Below are 21,686 nucleotides of genomic sequence, written 5' to 3'. Positions count from 1 at the left end.
ATTCTGACGGTCTGTATACTGACATCAGAATCCCGACTGTTAAATGCTCAACAGTTGGGATCTCGACTTACAGGGACTAATCTCCCTCATGGGGGACACAACCCTCATGGAGGGACATTAGAACCTGTGGTGAGCTCAGCGATAAACCGAGCCCACAGCATGGGAAGCGCAGCAAGTCTTCAAGGGGCTCAGATGAGCTTGCCCGCTTGTCGGAGTACCGGCCTTTGGGATTCTGATGGCGACCGGCTATACCACACCCAGGCAGAGATGATTTGTACGAGGGGTACAACTGGCCTTCATAGACATATGGATGTAAGAGGGTAGACATGTATGGAGAGTTGGGGCTTGGTGGAGCAGTAAAAGGATCGTAGGTTGATGTAAATTCTTATAGGGAAAGACTTACGGTGAATTTACTCAAGTTTCGAAAAATGTAAAAAAGGTTATGCTGCAATTAGCAACTTGGGATGGCCATGGACATTTCGTAATCATCGATGGTTTATGGCCAATGTAGAATAGTTTTGCCATAGATGGGGAGAACCAGTTGGTTTCCTTCCATTGTTGGCACAGCAGAACCAGTCCCACCCCCCCCCCCCCCCACAGTGATGGAATACAGAGCACAGCTTTGCCCCCGGCACTCCTGAAGTCAGTCCAACAAAATGGATGACTTCACCAACATCGACGATCATCTGTCAAGTAGTATGTCACCATCTATGGCCAGCTGCACTATCACCATCAATAACAACTGCACCTATAGCCATCCCTAGTAGCAACAAAGAAAATTCCATTTATCATTTCCTCAGATGCAATAGAGAAATGATGGACCTAATCTGATTGGTTGCTATAGGCAACACCACTTTTCGTTTTTAGAAAACGTACCCCAAGGAGTGCCAACATCTAAGTGAGGGTGAAGAAAGAAGAACCTGTTTAATAAAATATTTTAAAACCGTTTGCATTTTTATTCTACAATCCCAGCCTGTGCTGACTAGTTTAGGTAGGAAATATTTTGGCCATTGGACCCCATTAGCGTGTCCCCTGGCTAAGGCATTTCACCCCCTGCTAGCGGAGCCTGGTGACGGTCCCTAAAATATGGGGTATCCAGACTTATTTTGTCCCCCATATTTTGGGAATCAGGGCCAGCTCCAAAAGCCCGGCGCTGGTTCTGAAAATATGGAGAGCCCCTACAAATTTTATTCCTGACAAAAAGCGCATCCTGCTAAACAAGATTTGTGTAGACACAAGAAGCTTCATCCTGCTAAACAGGATCCTGTTCAAATGTATCCTGTTAAAACGCAATTTGTAGACACAAGAAAGTGCATCATGCTAAACATGGCCTGTTAAAAGGCAATGTGCAGATGCAGCCTTAAACTGGAGTCTGGAGTGAACAGGGAACAAATAGAAATTCAAACTGGGGAGCAGCGGATGTAAAATAGAAGGAGAATAATATATTTGTGAAAATGTATTGAAGTGGGGAGGACAGCAAATGGTAGGTTACAGTAGTAACCTAGGTTACTAAGCACTGAAAACGTTTTTGTCACACCAAGATGACCAGTGTATAGGGCCACTTATCAGTCACTAATATAAAATGCACGAAATAAATCAGCACACATCAAAAATTCTATTTATCCTTCTATAATATCATAGTGCAAAAATAATGAGCACACATATAGAAATTGGCAAATGCAGCCATGTCCTCCCAACACATACATGTTACATGATGATGAAATGTCTTCGTGAAAAGTATCTTCTCCTATTATTTAAGTTACTGTTTTATTGTGTTTGGGTAACCTCCTAATTGCAGGAAGTAGCAGTCTTTCTAGAGTAAATGTGAGGAGATCCCTGTGTCCCAGCTGTCCTAAAGCCCTTACCCTCCTGCTGTAACCTCTGGATCTCCACATCATTGGACCACAGCCCGGCAGCAGCCAGCACCTTCACCCCGTGCGGGTTACCATCGCTCACGTACAGCTTCATGCCTCCGCCGGCTCAATGAATAAACTATAGACACAACCGGCACCGAGCACTTCCAATCACAGCTGATGCAACGCACTAGACACAGCTACAGCCACATGGACCGTGGGGCACGCCGGGATATGTAGTCCTATACGTCTGACAAAGTTGTTCTATGAATCTGCTTTAAGTGAGACAAGAACTACAACTCCCATCATGAAAGGATTGACGTTACGTTATTGATGGCAGGAAACGTGGGTAGGCGTGTTTCCGAGCCCTGATTGGCTTGCAAGTGCGAGATCCCTTACCCCGTTTCGTTTCCTGACCTGTAGTAGTAGTAGTAATTACGTCTGCTGCTGTAGCCTCTGGGGGCAGCCTCCGTGCGCACGTCCGCCCACCTATGAGGGGGAGGACTCGTCACTCGAGGAGAAATGGGCCTCAGTGCAGAGCTCTTCTCTGCCAGCTGTGGTCATGAGTCATGACCACTAGGATAATTCAGCCGGAGACAAGGGATGAGTGCCCCCTAAACAGTAGAAACCCGGTGGCAGGCGACTTCATTGTCTCCAGCAGTTCCGCCACTGTTTCTGTAACTGAGCAGGCAAAGTGTAAATGACATACTGGAAAAGTTGCTCTGCAGAAATACACTCTATTGATTTGTAGATTGATAAATTATCGTGCTCTATTTACTTAGCAGTGATGAGCTTCATTTCCATTGATTTTAGCAGAAAAGAAGAGTTCTGAACTGCTTTGTCCAGTTAATCCACGTGTTAATGCTGGAGAGATCAGAGAATCCACAGGTTCTCATTTATTTGTATTAAATTGTATAGAAACGTAAATATGTGTGAGAAATGTCATCATTGTTGTGAGATAATCGTCAAGGAGTGTCGGGTGTGGTTTTGGCAGGAAATTCTGGAAGGATTTTTAATAATGGCCGCCATGTCTCCTAGTGTGCTATTATTGTTGTTATGAGAGTCCATGTCACCTACTTCATATGGGAGTGGTAACCAGGGTCAGATCTAGAACAAAATAATGGGATGCGGGGGGGGGGGGGGGGTCGCGCACCATGACAGGAGAAGAGGAGGTGGGGGGTTTTACTTGCGTGCACCGAAGGAGTGCACGCTGGTGGTGTATTTATAATGGGTGTAAAATACGCAGTGCACATGGGCCCCTGGGGGCCAACACCGCAAAATTTCTCCCATCTTTTAATACTTAACACTTCATCCTGCAGATAAAGCTGCCATTTTTCAGAGTTCTGCGCATGCGCAGTAGAGTCTGAGCCCTCTAGATATCAAACTCTACTGCGCTGTGCATTCATGCAGCACTGCAGTGGCGGCCGGGAGAGGGGAGGAGGCCAGAACGGAGGAGAATACACATGGGCCTCCTCTCTTAAAGCACCTCTGTTGCACGCTCCTGGTAAAGTGGATGTGGCCTCCAAAAGGAATATATCTGTATGATGGGGAGAGGATGGTGCCTTGGACAGGCAGAGAGTGACTGGAGAAAGAGGTTCAGATAATGTTTATCCAAACCTTGCGCTAAAAGTAGCAGCTGGTCTCCCCAAAAAGGTAGATGCCTAACCTAATTACACATGAACACAGACAACATAAATGGGTAACCAGCGCTAGCTACCCATTTATGTTGACTGGAGAAAGAGGTTGTTGGGGAGAGGGTGAAGCATTGGGTGACGAGAAGATATAATGATGGAGGGCTATCGTTAACAGAAAGAGTAGCAGCCGGGCATCCAGCAACTGGATCAATTCCCCTGGTATAGTAGTCAATGCCAATGCGTTTCAACCAAAATGAGGTCTTTTTCAAGGCTCCTAGGTAAGACTTTAAAGCTGCGTAAATATTGCTGCACAGCTTTGTATTCACTGCCATTTCTCAAACCCAGTCATCTGGCGCCAAGAAATCTAGAGTGCTGCCTTCACAAGCTAATCTTTTTCGCTATCTTACTCCTGACGCCGACGCTCCAGGTGCCGACACAAGCCTTGCCTCTGATGCTCTTAATTCCTCTAAAGATATAGTTGCAATGTCATCCCTAACCTCTGATGGCACTGCAGGTCCGCAGGAACCCATGGCCGATATATGAACTCACTCATGCTCTCTTCCTACCAAACAGGACCTTCCTATGAAGCAAGACTTTCTGGACCTTGAATAAAAAATTGGTGCCACTATTAAAGCTGAAATTTTATCTGATCTCACACAAATCACCCACCAACAGTAGCGCACGCAGGGGGGGTTTCTGAGTACCCAGAAACCCCCCCAAAAGCTGGGACTCTCCCCCTTTGATGGACACTAGTAGCTTGTCTCTACTGTGCCCAGAACCAGAGATATCAACCTTCCAGCAGCTGGTTACTGCTCCAGCTCCACACACCTGGTATGTAGTTTTATATACTCGTTGGCAGATTGCTCTGCCTCCTGAACTCTCATCCCCTAGTCCCCAATACCATTTGGTAGGTGAGATTCTCTAGTTTTAATTCCATTAAAATCTAAGAAATCTATTTCTGGGAATGGAGATATCTGCAGTCAAGCAAGCTGTCCTCCCACCAGAAAATTATGAATAATATGCCTACTCCACTATACACCCCTCCTCTGCATATTAAACATCCTCTACCACCCTGGAAGTTATGTATCAGGGCCCCTTCATTCAGCCCAATGCCCCCTTCTCCCACCTCATCTCCCACCATCTGTGCAGAAAAGGGGTAATTAGTGGAAATTACTGATCCAGGCCCTACATGCTGAGCGGTTGATATAATACCCCCTACCACCCGGAGGACATCAAAGCTTTCCCCACCCCTACCGCTGGAGGATCGGTTGGTGCCCCAATACATTGCTATGCCCAGGGGTATACACTGCTGTTGATGCCCCTGTATATATATATATATATATATATGTATGTGTGTATATATGTGTGTGTGTGTGTGTGTGTGTGTGTGTGTGTGTGTAAATATATATATATATATATATTTTTATTATTATTATTAATATACATTTGGTCTATTTATAATACTTTAACTGACCTGGCATATACTGGGTCACCTAAGTGTCCATCTCCGTGCTATGCTCCGCCCCTCTGGAAACCCCCTTCTGAAAATCCTGCGTTTGCCACTGACCAGGTATCAGAAATTGAAGGACAATCTGGAAACAGGGGCTTCGCAACAACCTTTGGGTCCAGGGTCTTCCTAAAGACATCCAAGGCCCCGGTATTGTTGACTCCCTCACTAAAATATTCAACAAGATTATTGATGCTGAGGCTGATAATGTCATTATATTTGAATGAGCACATAGAGCTCTACATCCAAAGGGCCTGTCTTCGGAAGCACCAAGAGATATCATATGCCACATACACTACCATCATGTCAAAGAGGACATTTTGAATAATGCACGCAAATTGGAGGGTGTTGAATTTAATGGCTCTAAGATTGACATATATCCAGCACACTCTTCAGCAGCGCCGACTCCTTAAGCCACTCACTGATATTTTCAAGCAGAAGCATATACGGTTTTGCTGGGGCTTCCACTAAGCATCTAGGGCCACCAGGTTATGCTACAATCACCTGATGATGTGGAGCTGTTTTGTTCATTGCTTTCTATCCAAACACCATCGCTGCCTGACTGGTCCCAGATGTATTCCTGTCTGGACCCCTTAATCCTCCGTCAGCTCACGCCTCCTGGACCCCTGTCACTGGCTGTAAACATGGACCCGCTTCTCCGCATGCCCTCAAGTGCCTTCTGTCATCGTTTGGGACCTGCTCTCCTTTGTTAGTGTACAGTACTACGTAAACTTCACTACCGTGTTTATGTGGTTCTTTGTTTACATACTTATTGATTACTGCCATGACTCACGACACGATTATATAATTGATGTTTTGATCCCGAGTGGCTGGCTGCAGCCACTGTTCCCCAGTTGGTTTGTTCCGCATACTGCCCTTGGAGCATGGGTTACCTCCTCCTGATTCCCATTTGCTTCAACAGTGGACTTTTGTTATCATTATTGTGTTTTCGGTACTTGTGTATTATCACGGCGCCCAGTACGCTATTTTCGTAGCGGGTTATTCTGCGTTTTGAAATCGCATGTCACTTTTCCGATACGATGCTATGCGATGCGATTTCCCTAGTTCATTTATTCACTGCTCCCTGTACAATTTTCGCATCGCATAACATAACACTGAAATACCATAACACTAAAATTGTATGCGATTGCATGCGATTTTAACTCTGTGTATATGCATATGTGACAGAACACCCTGTGTCATATGTGTATAAAAGCCCTGTGTATATGTATGTGTGATGTAAAATACCTTTTCATACACACGTTATCCCGAGGCGTGGCGAGCGTACGCATCCTCCCGACCTTTTCATACCCCCACTATCCACATCAGGTATAGCGCCACACTATATAAAATGTGTTTATACATGTATTCAGCATCCCCTCACGGGGCTCGTTACGCTCGCCACACTTCGGGATGACGTGGATAATGTGGGTGTTTTCTGGACACATTCACACCTGCAATATCATACCTCTGACACAGTTATGACGACTTGTGTTAACAAATAACTGGTATAATTTAGTAAATAATTAATGACGAAAGAGCATATTAGAAGCAATAATGACAATAATCAAAAACAAGAAATGACAATGATAGTAGTCAATGTAGAATAAGAACATTAACAAATAAAAACTGTTAATAATGACAATAATGATTTAAAAAATATAAAAGAAGAGTCAATCTGCCTTTGGGAGCAGCGTCAGCGCATGAAGTATGCGCTTAAATGGCTTATCTGCAGCCAAACTTTTCCGCCATATAAATTCCTGCAAATAGGACTCTAAATGATGACGTGATGTTCCCCGTTGCCGCTTGTTCCGCCATTTGCAGGAGCCCCAAAGGCGTTCAATGGTTTGCGTGGGCACACCAGTATCGGGATCTACAAAGTTATATTTGTGGTTTACTCTGGCATGATGATATCCTGCCTGCTCCAATTCTTCTGTGCTGTATGCCCGCCAGCAATCAGAGTAAATGGTTGTGCCAGGCTCAATGTTCTCACTTATGGCGGACATAAGAGTGGTGGCGTCACGTTTCGGCACAACTGTAATGAAGCACTGTCCAGTTTCTCGTGAGATGTCTCCAAAAACCCATTGTTGAGGTAAAACATGGCCGACATTGCTTTTTCTTTTTACAAAAAGGCTTTCGTCGACCTCAACAATCTGGCCCTGTCCACCAATACGGCACTGCGGCGGTGCCATCAGGTCCATGGTACAGGCCTCCCGCATCCATGCATTGTACAGGACCACAGTTTTGTTGGACATTTGGAGCTCACGCTGACAATATTCTATTGATGTCAGCTCCTCTGCCCACGAATATATAAAACATATCAGCGTCAGAAATTATAAGCGGCACCCCGGGAAAAAAATGGGCCGCTCTTAAGCTCACCTTCTGCTGGCATGCTTTTATATGGCACAGCCACATACACTCCTTAACCATCAAGTGCATGGGGTGCCCTTTGGTGCAAGTAGCTGTCACTGGCAGCAGGTGATGGTCCTGAAAGAATTGGACAGCCTCCTCCTCCATCTGAGGCAACGTAAATAAGCTCATTGATGCAGCCATCTCAAATAACTTTCCAAAATCACAGAAAATCACAGAAAAACACCACAAGCTCTGAGGTATGCTTCTTGTCACCACAGAATATCACCTCAGAGTGATTTCTGACAAGATCTGACAGTGGGCGAGAATGACAGGGAGCGGGAAAGGTAAAATCGCATTGCATGCTACTTTAACGTAATGCGATTACACTAAGTTTGCGTACATAACAAAACTGGGCGCAGATAGATAAGGCAATCTTCTCCTGACCTTAATCCATGGCGATCAAGTAGTTTTTTTGCGAGGTAGGAAAGCCAAGGATAAGACCCCTAAGGTTATAGATCTTATTCACCATGCCACTAACAGGGGCATGCCTATGATCCTTTTGTTCACAGATGTGGAGAAGGCTTTCAAAGGGTGGACTGGCAGTTCATGGAGGACCTTCTTCGTCCTCTGGGTTTAGGTCCCTATTGCTTCCACCGGATCCTATCTCTCTGCCATCTTCCTTCCGCTCGGGTTTAAGTTAATGGAGCCTTATCAGACTCCTTTTCAACTAAAAATGGTATGCGCCAAGGATGTCCACTTTCCCCTTATTTTTGTCTTGTGTACGGAAGCATTGGCGAGAGCGATGCGGTCTAGTGATAATATTAAAGGAGTGTAGGTTGGCGATCATGAATATAAGTTGGTGCTTTTCACAGACAATTTTCTGGCCATTATCCTTACCGTCATGCTTGAGCTTCATTGGTTTAGACGCATGTCTGATTTCAAAATAAATGTTACGAAATCTGTAGCGATGAATATTTCTGTGGCTCTCTCTGTCATACTGTAGCTGGTCTTAAATCTTCCTTCCCATTTCTTTGGCATCCTTCCCAACTGAAATATTTGGGTGTTGACTCCCTCTACCATCGGCCTGTTTAGTATGAACTTTCTTCCTCTACTGGATCAGATCAAAAAGGACCTCCGAATGTGGTCACCATTAAAACTCTCCTGGCTAGGTAGGCTGAATGTTATTGAAATGAATATTCTCCCTAAGATCCTATACTTATTTCAAACCTTTCCTATTTTTATCCCAGCTTCCTTTTTTTAGACATTTACAGGGTATGGTGGGGCAATTTGTTTGGGGACCATCTAAACCTCCGATATCCAGAACTACCTTGATCTGCAGTCAAGTTAGAGGTGGCCTTCAACTTCCAAATTTCCTCAAATATTATCATTGTGTTCATCTAACCAGAATTGTTGAGATGTCAAAAATGCCAATTGTGAAACAATGGTTCCTTCTTGTGAATGCTGTGACTCCTGCCTCATCCAATGTTCTCCCTTGGCTCATGAAATGTCCTCATTTTAAGCATCCCACTAATTGACCGTTACTTCAGTGTTTAGAAAAATACAAAGATCTCCCCTCCTTCAGCCCAGGTGTTCCATTACCCACTCCTCTAATGCATAACTCTTTCCCCCAGGCATGTCAACACCAAGCTCTTTAATTTGGCTATCTGAAGAAGTGTCACGTATACTGTACATCATTTAGTTACAGTTCATGGTCTATGGTCAAAAACGTTGGTACTTATGTAGTATCTGGGCGCCTGATTTAGAAATCGGGTCGGATCGGGCACATCGCATCGCATCGCATGCGACCAAATCGGATGCGATGCGATGCGATGGACCCGATTTTTCCATAGGATTCAATGTTAAAATGGTCTGAGTCCATTTTAACATAGAATTCAATGGGAAAAAGGGGTCCTGTTCCTTGCCCCACTATCCAAGTGGGCATGGAGTTGGATATAAACCTGTGGCGAGCGTAGCGAGCCACCGAGCCCGAAGCGTGGCGAGCGTAGCGTGCCCCACGAGGGGACACAGAATACTTTTTAAAAAATCTGTGTCCCCTTGCGGGGCTCGCTTCGCTCGCCACTCTTCGGGCTCGGTGGCTCGCTACGCTCGCCACAGGTTTATATCCAACTCCATGCCCACTTGGATAGTGGGGCAAGGAACAGGACCCCTTTTTCCCTTTGAATTCTATGTTAAAATGGACTCAGACCATTTTAACATTGAATCCTATGGAAAAATCGGGTCCATCGCATCGCACACGATTTGGTCGCATGCGATGCGATGCGATGCGATTATCGCGTCGCATCGCGTTGATTGTATGCCTTAAGTTAAGGCATACAATCAAAAAATCGGGCGCCCAGATAGTACATAAGTACCAAAACGTTTAATATCCCATATATATATTGCCTATGTTTAAACAGGTTGACTACTACTTTACCCATATATGTGTCAGCTTGGCAGGGAGAGCTTGGACGAGATCTGACTGAAGTCCAATGGACCCACATATTTTCCTATACTTCTGTAAGCTCCCTATCACTCCTAGTCTATAAACTTCTCATCCATTGGTATCGATGCCCATTCCAAATACATCACATATTCCCAACTTTGCCTGCTACATGCTGGCATTGTGGCTCAGATTTAGGCACTCCTGGTGATCTTGTCCGGTCTTAAATAATTGTTGGGACCTGTATGAGAACTATCCTGCCTGATCCTTCCGGGTCCCGGCAACACGCTGTTTACTGTCACGTGACCGGACAGCCAAGTCGTTTGATTGGACTGGCTGCCGATCACCATGACAATGATTCACAATATTATGCAAAAACTGGTCTCTCTCAACCTGATTGGCCTGTTACCGTCCTCATACATTTCTCCTGTCACTATAATTATTACTTGTTAAATGTGCTTTGCAATGCTCGTTTTTTAAATCCTGCTCTATACTAACTACCTAGTGTTTATTACCAATGTTTTGCCTTCTGTTGATATGGATTTTTATGCATATTATGTTGTTTGTTAATTACACCACAGGTGTTATGACTCATTCATTTGTCCATGGGTATAAAAACCCCATGGCTAACAGTACACACTCCACCTTTGAAAAAGCTGCACCCCTCAAGCAGCGAAACGCGTTAGGAGTTACTCTGGACCGGATTACTTGTATCTTTTGAATACCCTTGCCCACCCAGACCATCTGGATCACCCCTGTTTTCATCACCCACGCTTTCTCAGTTTACCACCACCATTGGTCCTTATCCCAGCTGGACATATTGGTCACACTGAGCACAGGAATCGAGGTTGGCCACTTACATCATCTGCCATCCAAGTCTACCAACCTCGAGGAAACCTGCCTTTTTACAACATCAAATTGGGACCTCTAGCGAAGTGGGAAGTATCTGGCTTCACACCATCTAAGCCCCCGTCAACATCGGGTCATTGCCCACTGTGGCCCCACCATCGCAATCAATTGAGGACACCCTCCTAATTGTATCTGGGACTAGACCATCTGAGACACCGTGTGGTAACTATCAGCCCAGTGGGCCTCTCGATTATTTGCATCATTACACCTCTTTATTCCACGGAACTGGTCATATCACTCTATTCATCAATTCAGCTTCCGGTCCAGTCATTCATTTGTTTTTATCCCTTTGATTCCTAATTAATTATTTTTTTTATTATTTCATTTTTTTACTTGTTTATATTGTGCAATTGTACTTAATATTCTTAATTGTTATTAAAAATTTATACCTTTCATCAAACTAGCGCCACTTCTTTTTCTTTTTTGTATGGTCCTTGGGGCTGACAACCCCTCTTTAAGTGGCAGCTCTTAGCGAGACACCCTTGATAGCGCCTGTCGGTGCACCCTAGGTGGCACACCATTCTTCCCACTATCCTGCTTGATCACTGGCCTGAACTTTGGTTATTTCATTTGATGGATATACCCATCTTTTTTCCGACATTTAATGAATGCTGCACGAGCGATTATCCCATGTGTTATTGGAGATCTTCAACCTGTCCACCCATCTCTCGGTGGTTCCAGAGGATTGACCAGTATATGCTAATGGAAGACCTAACCTTTTTCATGAGACTGCCCTCTTCTGATTTTACATCATCTGGTTTGGCTGACTAGCTTCCAAAGACTCCCCTGCATATAGCAAACATCTTGTCTCCTTTCAGTATCATAAATCACCATTGTACTATCCTGCCCCCCCCCCCCCCTCTTCTTTTTACTTACTCTTCTACTTCTCAACAGGAACCTATTGGAAAAATGTTGTTATTGTGTTATTGTGTATAGTTTTCCTATCTTTCTTATGAATGTTGTTGATACCATAAAGATACACATGTATAAGATTTGTCAGGATTTACTAACATCAAATATGGTTAATTTTAATTGTATGTGTCAATTTTTGATGTACTTATATTCTTTTTAATAATATATTATGTATATGTATTTTTTGCATGCATGCAATCAATTTTATTTTATTTATTAAAGTGTTATTATTTGTGTACATTGGCGCCCGATGGTTCTTTCTTTTTTTTGTGTGGTAACCATTTGAGGGTGGCATCCCTCTACCATAGGGCAGACTGTGTGCACAGCACACACAGTCACTATCCCATAGCGCTCTAGACCCAGTGTTTTTTTACTACAGGTGAGCCTGATTCTGTGCATGGGTTTATTTCAGCATGGATCCCTAATCAGATAATATGCAAATCGCATGCGCCCGACCAAATGGCAACAACATACAGGCATTTATTTGGTGGATCACTGATGACCACTTACAGCCTGATTCTTGAACAGATTATCTGAAGCGATAGACTGTCATAGATGGAAAAAAAAATATTTGATGGTTCGGTTTTTGCAAATGGATCTGCGAATAGATCGCTATTTGCGATACTTTGGCCATTTTTAAAGGGGTGTTTTTTCTTTCTGCCTGGGTGGAGGCTTTCTGCTCGTAGACCACTAAGAATTCTCTGATTAGAACCCATATCAGGACACACTTTTGAGTGAATTTGCCTTTGCGAGTGAACCAGAATAACCCCCTATATGTACCTATTGGTCCAATGATGGCCTGTCCCCTTGTCCAGTAGAAGTCTGTACCAGGTACCTGGTACCTGTAGTAGGAAATAATACTTACCAAGCACTCCGCCGAAGATCACATCCTCTTGGTTTTATGTAGGCATTCACAGCAGGTTAATAAAAAAAAACCGAGCATCGTGTAACCATTACAACTGAAGCCAAGAATGTTTATATTCTTGGCTCCTCCCCTGAACTCCAGCCAATCTGGAGAATTGGTTTTCCGGAGGCTGCTCCTGATTGGATGGCGAGTAGGACCAAAAATACGAATGACAAAAATACAAACCGTACGCATTCGTACATTCATAAAATTGTCGGTGTGTGAAATACATATGTATTTCACATCGAATGGGTAGGAATACGACTATTTGTACCCATTCCATCTTAATAAATTTCCCCCTAGACTCTTCAAGGAGATTGAAACTATTTCAAGGAGTCTCCTGCAGACTGCAGTAGGGTAGGCAACTATGGCTCGTGAGCAGGCACCTCTTCCCGCTTTGTCGGTCTGTTATTACTCAGTCTTGTATTATAGGTCTACTTTCCCAATTGTAAAGCACAACAGAGTATGCTGGAGCTATATACTGTAAGTAAATGTTAATAAATAAATACATTTTAACACTTTTTATAGGAAAGATAAAGCATATAGTAGCACATCTGGTACCTAACACACAGATAACGCTGCTTTACAACATGTAGCACTGGGCCTGCAATCACAAAAGCCATATAGAGGATGCAGGTGAACTGTAGGGCGTGGGTGATGAACTTAGCTGCACAAGTGAAGCATAGAGACAATATTACAGACAGGAAGTGGTGATGATTGTCATTTCACAGAACCCTATCGCTGTAACACACAGAGTGTTCTTTCCCCTTGGTGCCTGGTGGTGAGATGTGCTGTGGAAACGCCAGAGACACACAGGCAGCACTGTTCCTCTGCTGCATTTATGTCTAGCTCTCCAGCAAGGCTGACCATGAGGGCCACCCGTTGTGCTGACGAGTAATATTTCCTCTGTACCCAGCTTTATTTGGTAAGTGACAACCTGGGAGCTATAAGTAAATGGGGCGAGGGGGGCATCTTAACATGTAAGATTCTATTAACTTAATATTAGTTGATTCAAAGCAGAACTCGATTCGGAGGATCAGTATTCCTGAATCCCATTGAGTACTTATTGCACCACGTCAGTGATTTATACTATATACAAGATACCGTAATATCTGGCAGTATAGAATTGTGTGATTGAGGTATGCAGCTCGTATTCACCCTTTTCATTTCAATTGACATTTGCTGTCAGTGATCTGTAATTTGTATCCATGATTTGAAACATAAACTACTATATTTTATGTGTAAGCATATAGTGGCTTAAGATGATACGCACTTATTACAGCTGATAACTTATGTAGTCATTTAAAGGCCCATACACACTGGGCGCTTTAACCGTTTGAGGTGCTTTCAGCTCAAAAGCCGCCCAGTGTATGGTCCGGCGATGATCGGTGATCGCTGATGCACGCTCCCGTATCATCGCCGGCTACTGGCACTCATCTGCTGGTAATACGGGGTGGATGGCTTTCTATAGCGTCCTGCTATGGAACGTTGTCCACCTTGGGGATAATCACTTGGATTCATGAAAATCGCTCCGTGTGTATGCACTGAGCGATATGCAGCCAATCGATTTTCCCCATCATCTCTCTGCATACAGACTGGGCAAAATCGCTCAGTGTGTATGCACCTTAAGGGCTAGAAAGATTTTAAACAGTTATCTAACGAGGAAAAAGAAAGCTTAGATCACAATTAATAAGGTATTTTTACATTGATATGAAACCTTTTTCGTAGATTCAGGAGAGAAAGCTCAGGAAAGTATTTTTACTGACATTGTGATGGCAATTTTAACATCTTATATTTTTTTACTGACATCATTTTATGCTTGATCAAAATGTTTCCAGAAGTGAAAGTGCTAGCTGCTTTTACAGGAAAAGCACATGGTCAGCAGGAGATTCACACAGTTCATGGTGTGATATACATATGTGTATGACATGTAGAGTGGTAGGGCTAAACCTTACTGAGTGACACTTTTTAAAACTGACACTGCATCTTCAGCGGTTTTGGATGCTGACTTTAAAGGGACAATAACATTAAAAGCAACATATCAGGTTTATATTTGATGTCACTGCTCCTTTAAACCCTTAGTTTAAAACTGCAGAAGAAGCATGGAACAGAATCAATTAGCCACAGTACTTACTGTGGGTTTGTAGCAGTGGCTAGTGGTAACCACGCAGGCTGCAGCGGCTAGTGGTAACCATGCAGGCTGCAGTGGCTAGTGGTAACCACGCAGGCTGCAGTTGCCATTTCCTGAGGTGCAAACAGAAATCTACGGTAAGTAGGCTTTCCACTCTTATCGCAGCCGCCATGAGTGCATTCATCCAGAATCTTTGGGTTAATGCCATACTGACCAACTTTCAGGCTAACCCCTCTGATAGGAGGCAGTCAGGTCAGTTTAACATGGAGATGAAGCTCCCCCACTTTACAATGCCCATATTTGATTGCATAATTCAGCGCGAATTGCATAATTACAAGGGAAGGCATGTGAGGGCAAACGTGGGGTGGATGCTGGCATCTGACCATCTTAAGTAGACTTGTCTTCTTTTCTGTGGTGGGGTGGAATACCACCCGATTTTGGGAGGCAAGTATAGGGTTGCCTACTTTGAGATGCCCTTTCCGGGAGAGGACAGCCAGTTCTTTTTAGGGAGGGGGCCAGGACAGCTGACAGGGTAGGAAAGGGGCGGGATGGGGGCGGTGCTAGAAAGGAAGTATGCATTTGGGGTGTAACCAGCACGATTGTATCCTTGTAGCTACATCCCCTGCCGTGCAATGCCGGTATTTCAGGCATTGCACAGCAGGGGTGCGGCTACAATGTTGCGCTATGCGTCATTTGGTCCCACAGACCCCTGCCAACGGGAGGAGGTGGGGTCGTGGAGGACGCGCACAATTCCGGGAGGGTAGGCAACCATGGGCAAGTATGATTTATGTGCGTTAGCCACAGGCTTACAGCGGGACAAAATGAGTTTAAAATGTAATAACTCTAGGAGTGAACCCTTGAGGCTACCTGCCCATGCTAATCACCATGGCTAATTGAACCAGTGGTTTTTACTGACCTGTCTTAACTGAATGTCAGCAAAATTGCAGTCACCCTTATCAGACATTATCAGTGCCAGAGAACATGATTAGATTAAATATTCAGTAAAGAGTTAACTCAGCTGTATTTTCACATTGCATTCAACAATGCTTCCCTCAGTATAAGATTTCATACTTGTGTCTAGTGTGTCACTGCTGTATGCAACTATATGCTTGGAGCAAAGTATTCTGGGGTATTCTATGTGAAGACCTTTGTTGTGCCACAGTTAGAAGTGTGGGAAGTTACTGCTATATTTAACACTAAAATGAATCGGGTATTCATACTACTGTAAAACTTGCTATAAACTTAGGGCAGACATAAAAGAGATTTGCATATAGAGATATGATTGAGATATATTGAGATATATTGAGATGTACAATATTGCTTATCTCATTTGTACTAACTGTTACAGATGGTCATAGATAGATCAACTGAAATTCTCCATCTATGCAGCAGTTTTGGGAACTTGATGGCAAACAGCTATATTCTGTGTTATCCAATCAGAGTAATCGATTTATGACTGCATGTACTGACACTTACTGTCTCGATGGACCTATAATTTATCATTATCCTTTATTTATATGGTGCAAAAAGGAATCTGCATTGTCCAATTACAGAGTACATAAATAGGCAAATTAAGGAAATAGTGATTGCTCCAATCACTCATTAACTCTTATGCAACTGAAGTCTATTTACAAAGGAACTGGCGAAATCCAGTATGAGGCCAAACTACCAGTAGTAGTGTACTGTACAGTAAAAGCAATCAAACTGCTTGCTCTATTGGAAGTTACCTTTTATAGGAGTAACTTTACTAAGATGGTCAAAGCCAAGGCTGCTTCTATGTAAGCAAGAATGATAGCTACTCCGTCCGCATCTGAATCAGGGTCCTAATTCAGCAGCACTCGGTACGGGGTGAATTCGACCCCATTCCGATGTCTGGGGGTCTGCGCATCCGCAAGCGCATATTTGCACATGTGTAGATCCTGGCAACGAATGGCTTTGGCGAGTTACACATTCACCAGGCCATTCGTTGCCGGGAGGGGGGGGGGGGAGCAGTGACGGCGCTGGACCACAGGAACGCCCAGCATTTTATGGGCATCCCCAAGAAAACACTGTGCGCTCCCATTAGTACGTGGATGGGCCGTTGCCTGGCGGGGGGGGGGGGGGGGGTTGGCTGATGTCACGTCATTGCTCGCAAATAGAACTCAATGACTTCTATTTGAGAAGCCAGGAGAAATCATTCGATGGTCGATTTCTCTTGCTAGCGGAGGCATGTGAGGGGATGTGTTTACGTACACATCCCTTTGCATGGTACCGAGGGTATTCGTGGCAGGAGGGATGTTATTCGGTGGGGCGGCAGGGCTGCGTCTCAGCTGTTCGCAGCTTACCTAGCTAACCTGAATTAGGGCCCAGGTCCACTGTCAGATCATGGTCATTGTCCACCGGATTTTACTTCACTGGCTATCACATGTTGATTGGGGTCATTGCGCTTCAATTTGAGGTCAATAAAGGCTAAATTGTTAAAGAAAATTGCAGCATCAAAAAAGTGGCGATAACTATAATAAAAGGCACATTGACATTGTATGCATGATGTGTTTGCAACGTACTGGAAACTTTGTTCTACAAGAAGCCAGTAAACCCCCTTTACACAGGTGGATGTGGCAATAGGCCTGACATGTAATACTCATCATTTAATACCTGCTTACAATAGTATTTATCTGGGTATGATAGGTAAATCCCATTTACAGTCCTTGATTCTACGCTTTCCAGTCATTTACACAATTGTTCACAGCCACTTTAAGGCCATATTCATTTCAGTAGGCCCATTTCCCTAATGTACACTACCACTTCCAGAATTTTAGACCACAACATGTACCTAGACAGTAGGTTTCTGTGGGTGTACAATGGAAGGCATACATCAATAAGTTAATTATACAGTATTTTGGAAATATACCGTGTAATTACAACCTTGGTAGGCCATCACAGATATACCCCAGTCTCATGGTTGTAAATCCTTGTAGGTGCCTGATAGCTGATGCATGTACATGATAATGCTACCCTCTGATGAATGGTACATGTGTCTTTTCTGTGTTGCTGATTAAGCCTTCCTTCTGCTGGATTATAATCCCTGTAGATCAATAGTTGTTTCTGAAGGATGCATAGTTGCAAATTGCAATAAAAATCAAAATATGTGTTGGGTGCTGAAGGAATAAATCTTGCCCTGGTCCTGCCAAGCCATTCAAACTTAAGAGAGAACACACCCTGTTTGGATTGTAACATTCAGAGCTGCCTCTGTATATGAGGAACCTTTGATTAATGTGGTTATGTATCAGATGACTAAAGTATTTTCAGCTATAAATAACCATAACAGATTGTATTGTATAAGTGACACTAAAGGCCCATACATACTGGGTGACTTTGAGCTTAAAGCTGCTCAAAACAGCAAGTTTAAGCGGCATTCAGCTCAAAGCTGTCTAGTGTGTACGGCCCGGTGATGAGCGGTAAGCGGTGCTGTGCGCTCCTGCATCATCGCCGGGAAAGCCACTCATCTACTGGTATTACCAGAAGATGAACAGCTTTGAGGACGACTTTGCATAGTGCTGCTCCTTGCAAAGCTGTCTGCCCCCCCACTGGTGGCACCGAGCAGGGGGAAAGCCGCTCAGTGTGTATGCACTGAGCGGCTTTCTCCCCCAGGGATGAGAGCTGTATGGACCTTAAGGGCCTGGTCAGCATGGATCTCAAAACTGCCTCAAAAGCAGTTTCTGTAATCAAATAGTAACCACCCAGAACAGCGGTGGAACTTGAGAGTGGTTGGCCCAGGTGCAAAAATATAATTTGGGCCCCCCTACCCCACCCTCCTCCAAGTTCACAATATGCCACACAGCAGTGAGTGGCAACAGTGGGCCCCTTAGTCCTCAAGGGCCCCGGTGCAGTGCACCTGCTGCGCCAATGATAATTCCATCTCTGACCCAGAAAGAAAGAAAACACGCCCATTACAGAAATTGCTATCAAATCACAAGGCACAATTGATTTGCAGAACCATTCACATATAGTAGAACATCCATCTGTGCCAGTGAAGGGCTTCCACAATTCTGCTAAAGAATGCAGTTGTTTGAAATTCGGCCAGATTGCGTTTTTTTTTAATTTTGTGATACATTCTGAATCAGACCCTATAATATCACGCTTTTACACCAAAATCCCAGATCTGACTTGGCGTTTGGAACATGGTTACAATCTGGCTCGGATCTGGTATTTTCCCAATTTACACCGCGGTGCCAACCTGGAATATTCCCGGGCCGTCACTGTTTACACTGATCACAGGTGCAGGGTGTGGCGCTTGGAGATGACAATCTCCAAGCGCAGGGACTGCCACGCTGGGGACAAGCCCAGCCTCCGGGTACCCCCCCTATCCCCCGTCGGCGAGGTAAATGGATTCAACACAGTGTGCACCCCCAGCCCAACCTCCATACTGACAGCAGGACCCTGACCTGGGTCTGCAAGGCAAAAAAACTGGGGTTTTGCCTTGGTGTAAAAGGGGTATTACTCACTGGTGTTTTAGCCATGGGTTTGTACTGTAATTTCCAGTGCTATTACAATGCAGAAAACTTTTTTTGTTTGTTTTTTGCCTTTTTTTTCTTTTTTTCAAGAAGCTGCAGTTGCAGTCAGTGTATTAATTGCTGGTGCATGCATACTGTCAGTCCATGAGTCACTGGTCCTGGAGCAGCAGTTACAGCTGACAGAGGAAGAGTGTGCCTCTCCAAAGAGGATAGGCAACACTCTAACTCTTCGGCAAAACTACTGTTAATACATACCACTGGTTTCTGGACTTGCTTTTCCAGGCTAAATAGGCGAATCAGGTCCAGTCAATTTCTGGGAGAAACCCAGCCTATGTATATATCCCCTCCACAGTGAGTAAACAACAATCAGTTGTATGCTGAAATTCCCAAAACATTTCGGGGAAAGTGAATTCCACCACCTCCCCAGGACCACTTTAAGCACTGATTTCAGGAATAATTGGGGGCCAATTGCTGAGACCTTCATACTACACTGACAGTCACAGGAATACAGATTTGAGAGGGTCAGTTCGTTTTAAATAACATGTAAACAACATATCATCATCAAAGCCTCTTATGTGGCAAGTCTATAACGATGTAATATAGTCAGGGTTGCCTACCCTCCCGGCCCCCCGGAAAGGGTGGCAATCCTCCCGCATATACCTCCCAGCTCCCGCGATGTGTCCCTCGGCGGGGGGGTCCGCGGGTAAAATGCCGCGATCGCGGCATTTTAGCCCTGCCCCCGCAGTGTAATGCCTGAAATAGGGGCAGCTCAAAAGTGAGGGCAGCTCAAAAGTCGGCAAGTATGAATATAGTCAAGTAAATGTGGGCCAGTATAGTATTATTCAGTAATTCAGACAGGATTTTACTTCTAAAAATGAACATTTCAATTTAAGTATTTTTTTTAAAACCTCTTATATACTTGTAACTCTGTCTTCTAGCTTGATTAGAGATGTTTAATAAATCAGAATTGCACAAAAAGATCCTTTATACTGACTCACTCCATGTAATCAGGAAGCTGAGAGAGGAACAGTTCATTCATCATATGGTTTAATAGGGAAGTGCACAAAGATTGGTTATAATGATTTCATTATATTATTGACGTAACTGATCACATGTGGCAATTTAGTTTGTTGCAGTGATGTTGTGGAGAAACAGACATCTTCTGCGATTGCCTCTGTAGAAATCGTAAACCTGATTTCAGCGCTTGGGAGTACTCTGATCTTGGCAATCTTCCTTTCTGTATAAAATGTGCATTTATAACTTGAATATATTGCAACTATTTACAACCCGTGCACCATAGTTGCCTACCCTCCTGCATAATGCAGGAGACTCCCTGAAATAGCAGCAATCTCCCTCTCTCCCGGATTAGTCTAGAAATCTCCCTCATTTCACCTAGCCCACATTTTCTACAGTAGCTGTTACATCTTTGGGAAAAAAAGGAATGAGAGATAGATACATTTACATTAAATCATCAGCGCTATTTCCCGGAATTGGTGATAAAACACAATGATCCCTATGGCTACATGAATTTCTTGTGGCCATTTATATGGAACCAAGTGTAAAATACAATAGATAAACAATCCCTGACATGTATCAGACTTTTTTTTAGCAAGTATAGTATCTCTTCATAAATGCTTTGGGGCTCATCTACATATAAGTCACTTTAAAAGATTCCCCTCAGATGTTGCAGTACACGCCCACGCTTGTAGCTGCCACGCTCACAATCTCTTTTCACAATCTCTCCATATATGGAACTAGACATGCCCTTTGGGTGGAGCATGCCACGCCCCGCAATGGGGCACTGTGCAAAATTCTACTACCAACTATAATCTTCCTGAAACTAGTTTTCAAAAGTATAGCACACTGTTGCCTAATGCTGTGCACATACACACAGTATCTAAACAGTGCAGCCAAGTAAGCCTAGTTGCTGCACAACAGGGAACACTGGACACACCCTAAAATTTACAGAAACGGGAGCCATTGGGCCATGCCCCCCCCCCCACCGGATACCAAGCCATGGTCAAGCTTGTCCATGCCTCCTTACACTCAGCATCTGTGGAGAGGTATGCTCTTTCAAAACTGAAATTCAATGCTATGTGTTACAACAATGCATAATACTATAATACTATCAAATCCATTATATACTGTACAAATAAATGATGAGGTCAATTTACTAAGATGAAAGTTCTGTTGAACATTGGATGTTATGGGCCAGTGTTCTCAAATGCATTCGCAGCATCAGAAGCCCTTGTTGAAAACGCCTATCCTCATGGAGAACACTGGCCCATAAATACCAATCAGATTGCACTACTTACTTATTTAGCACCTTCTAGAACAGTGTTTCCCAATCTGGTGTACGTGTACCCCTGGGGGGGGGGGGGTATGCTTCCTTTTTGACGGTGGACCCCATGGCGACCTAATGATTGTATCAATGTTGAGGGGAAAAAGGGGAAGAGGAAAGTCGACCAGTGCACAGGTTTAAGTGACAATAAGAAAAATGTTAAAGACAATATATGTTTTATCCACAATAAGTCTATGAAGCGAGAGGAAG

The 21,686-nt window shown here is 44.0% G+C and overlaps 2 protein-coding genes across 4 annotated transcripts in view; one reads left to right on the top strand and one right to left on the bottom strand.

The window, feature by feature from the left end:
* The window catches only part of MARS1 (methionyl-tRNA synthetase 1), a 40,335-nt gene extending 38,236 nt beyond the window's left edge, over positions 1-2,099 (bottom strand). For both annotated transcript variants that reach the window (XM_083169383.1, XM_083169384.1), the window contains exon 1: positions 1,866-2,099. In XM_083169383.1, the coding sequence (XP_083025509.1) occupies positions 1,866-1,968 (103 nt within the window). In that variant the 5' untranslated portion in view covers positions 1,969-2,099. The remainder of the gene's footprint in view (positions 1-1,865) is intronic.
* An 11,173-nt stretch (positions 2,100-13,272) lies between these two features.
* Positions 13,273-21,686, top strand: part of ARHGAP9 (Rho GTPase activating protein 9) — a 113,310-nt gene continuing 104,896 nt past the window's right edge. For both annotated transcript variants that reach the window (XM_083169380.1, XM_083169379.1), the window contains exon 1: positions 13,273-13,436. The gene's annotated coding sequence lies outside the window, so the exon portion shown is untranslated. The remainder of the gene's footprint in view (positions 13,437-21,686) is intronic.

The sequence above is a fragment of the Crinia signifera genome, chromosome 2 (assembly GCF_055691185.1).
Source record: "Crinia signifera chromosome 2, ASM5569118v1, whole genome shotgun sequence".
Taxonomy (NCBI): domain Eukaryota; kingdom Metazoa; phylum Chordata; class Amphibia; order Anura; family Myobatrachidae; genus Crinia; species Crinia signifera.
Note: the sequence above shows the minus strand (reverse complement) of the source record. Positions and strands in the feature narration are given on the sequence as shown.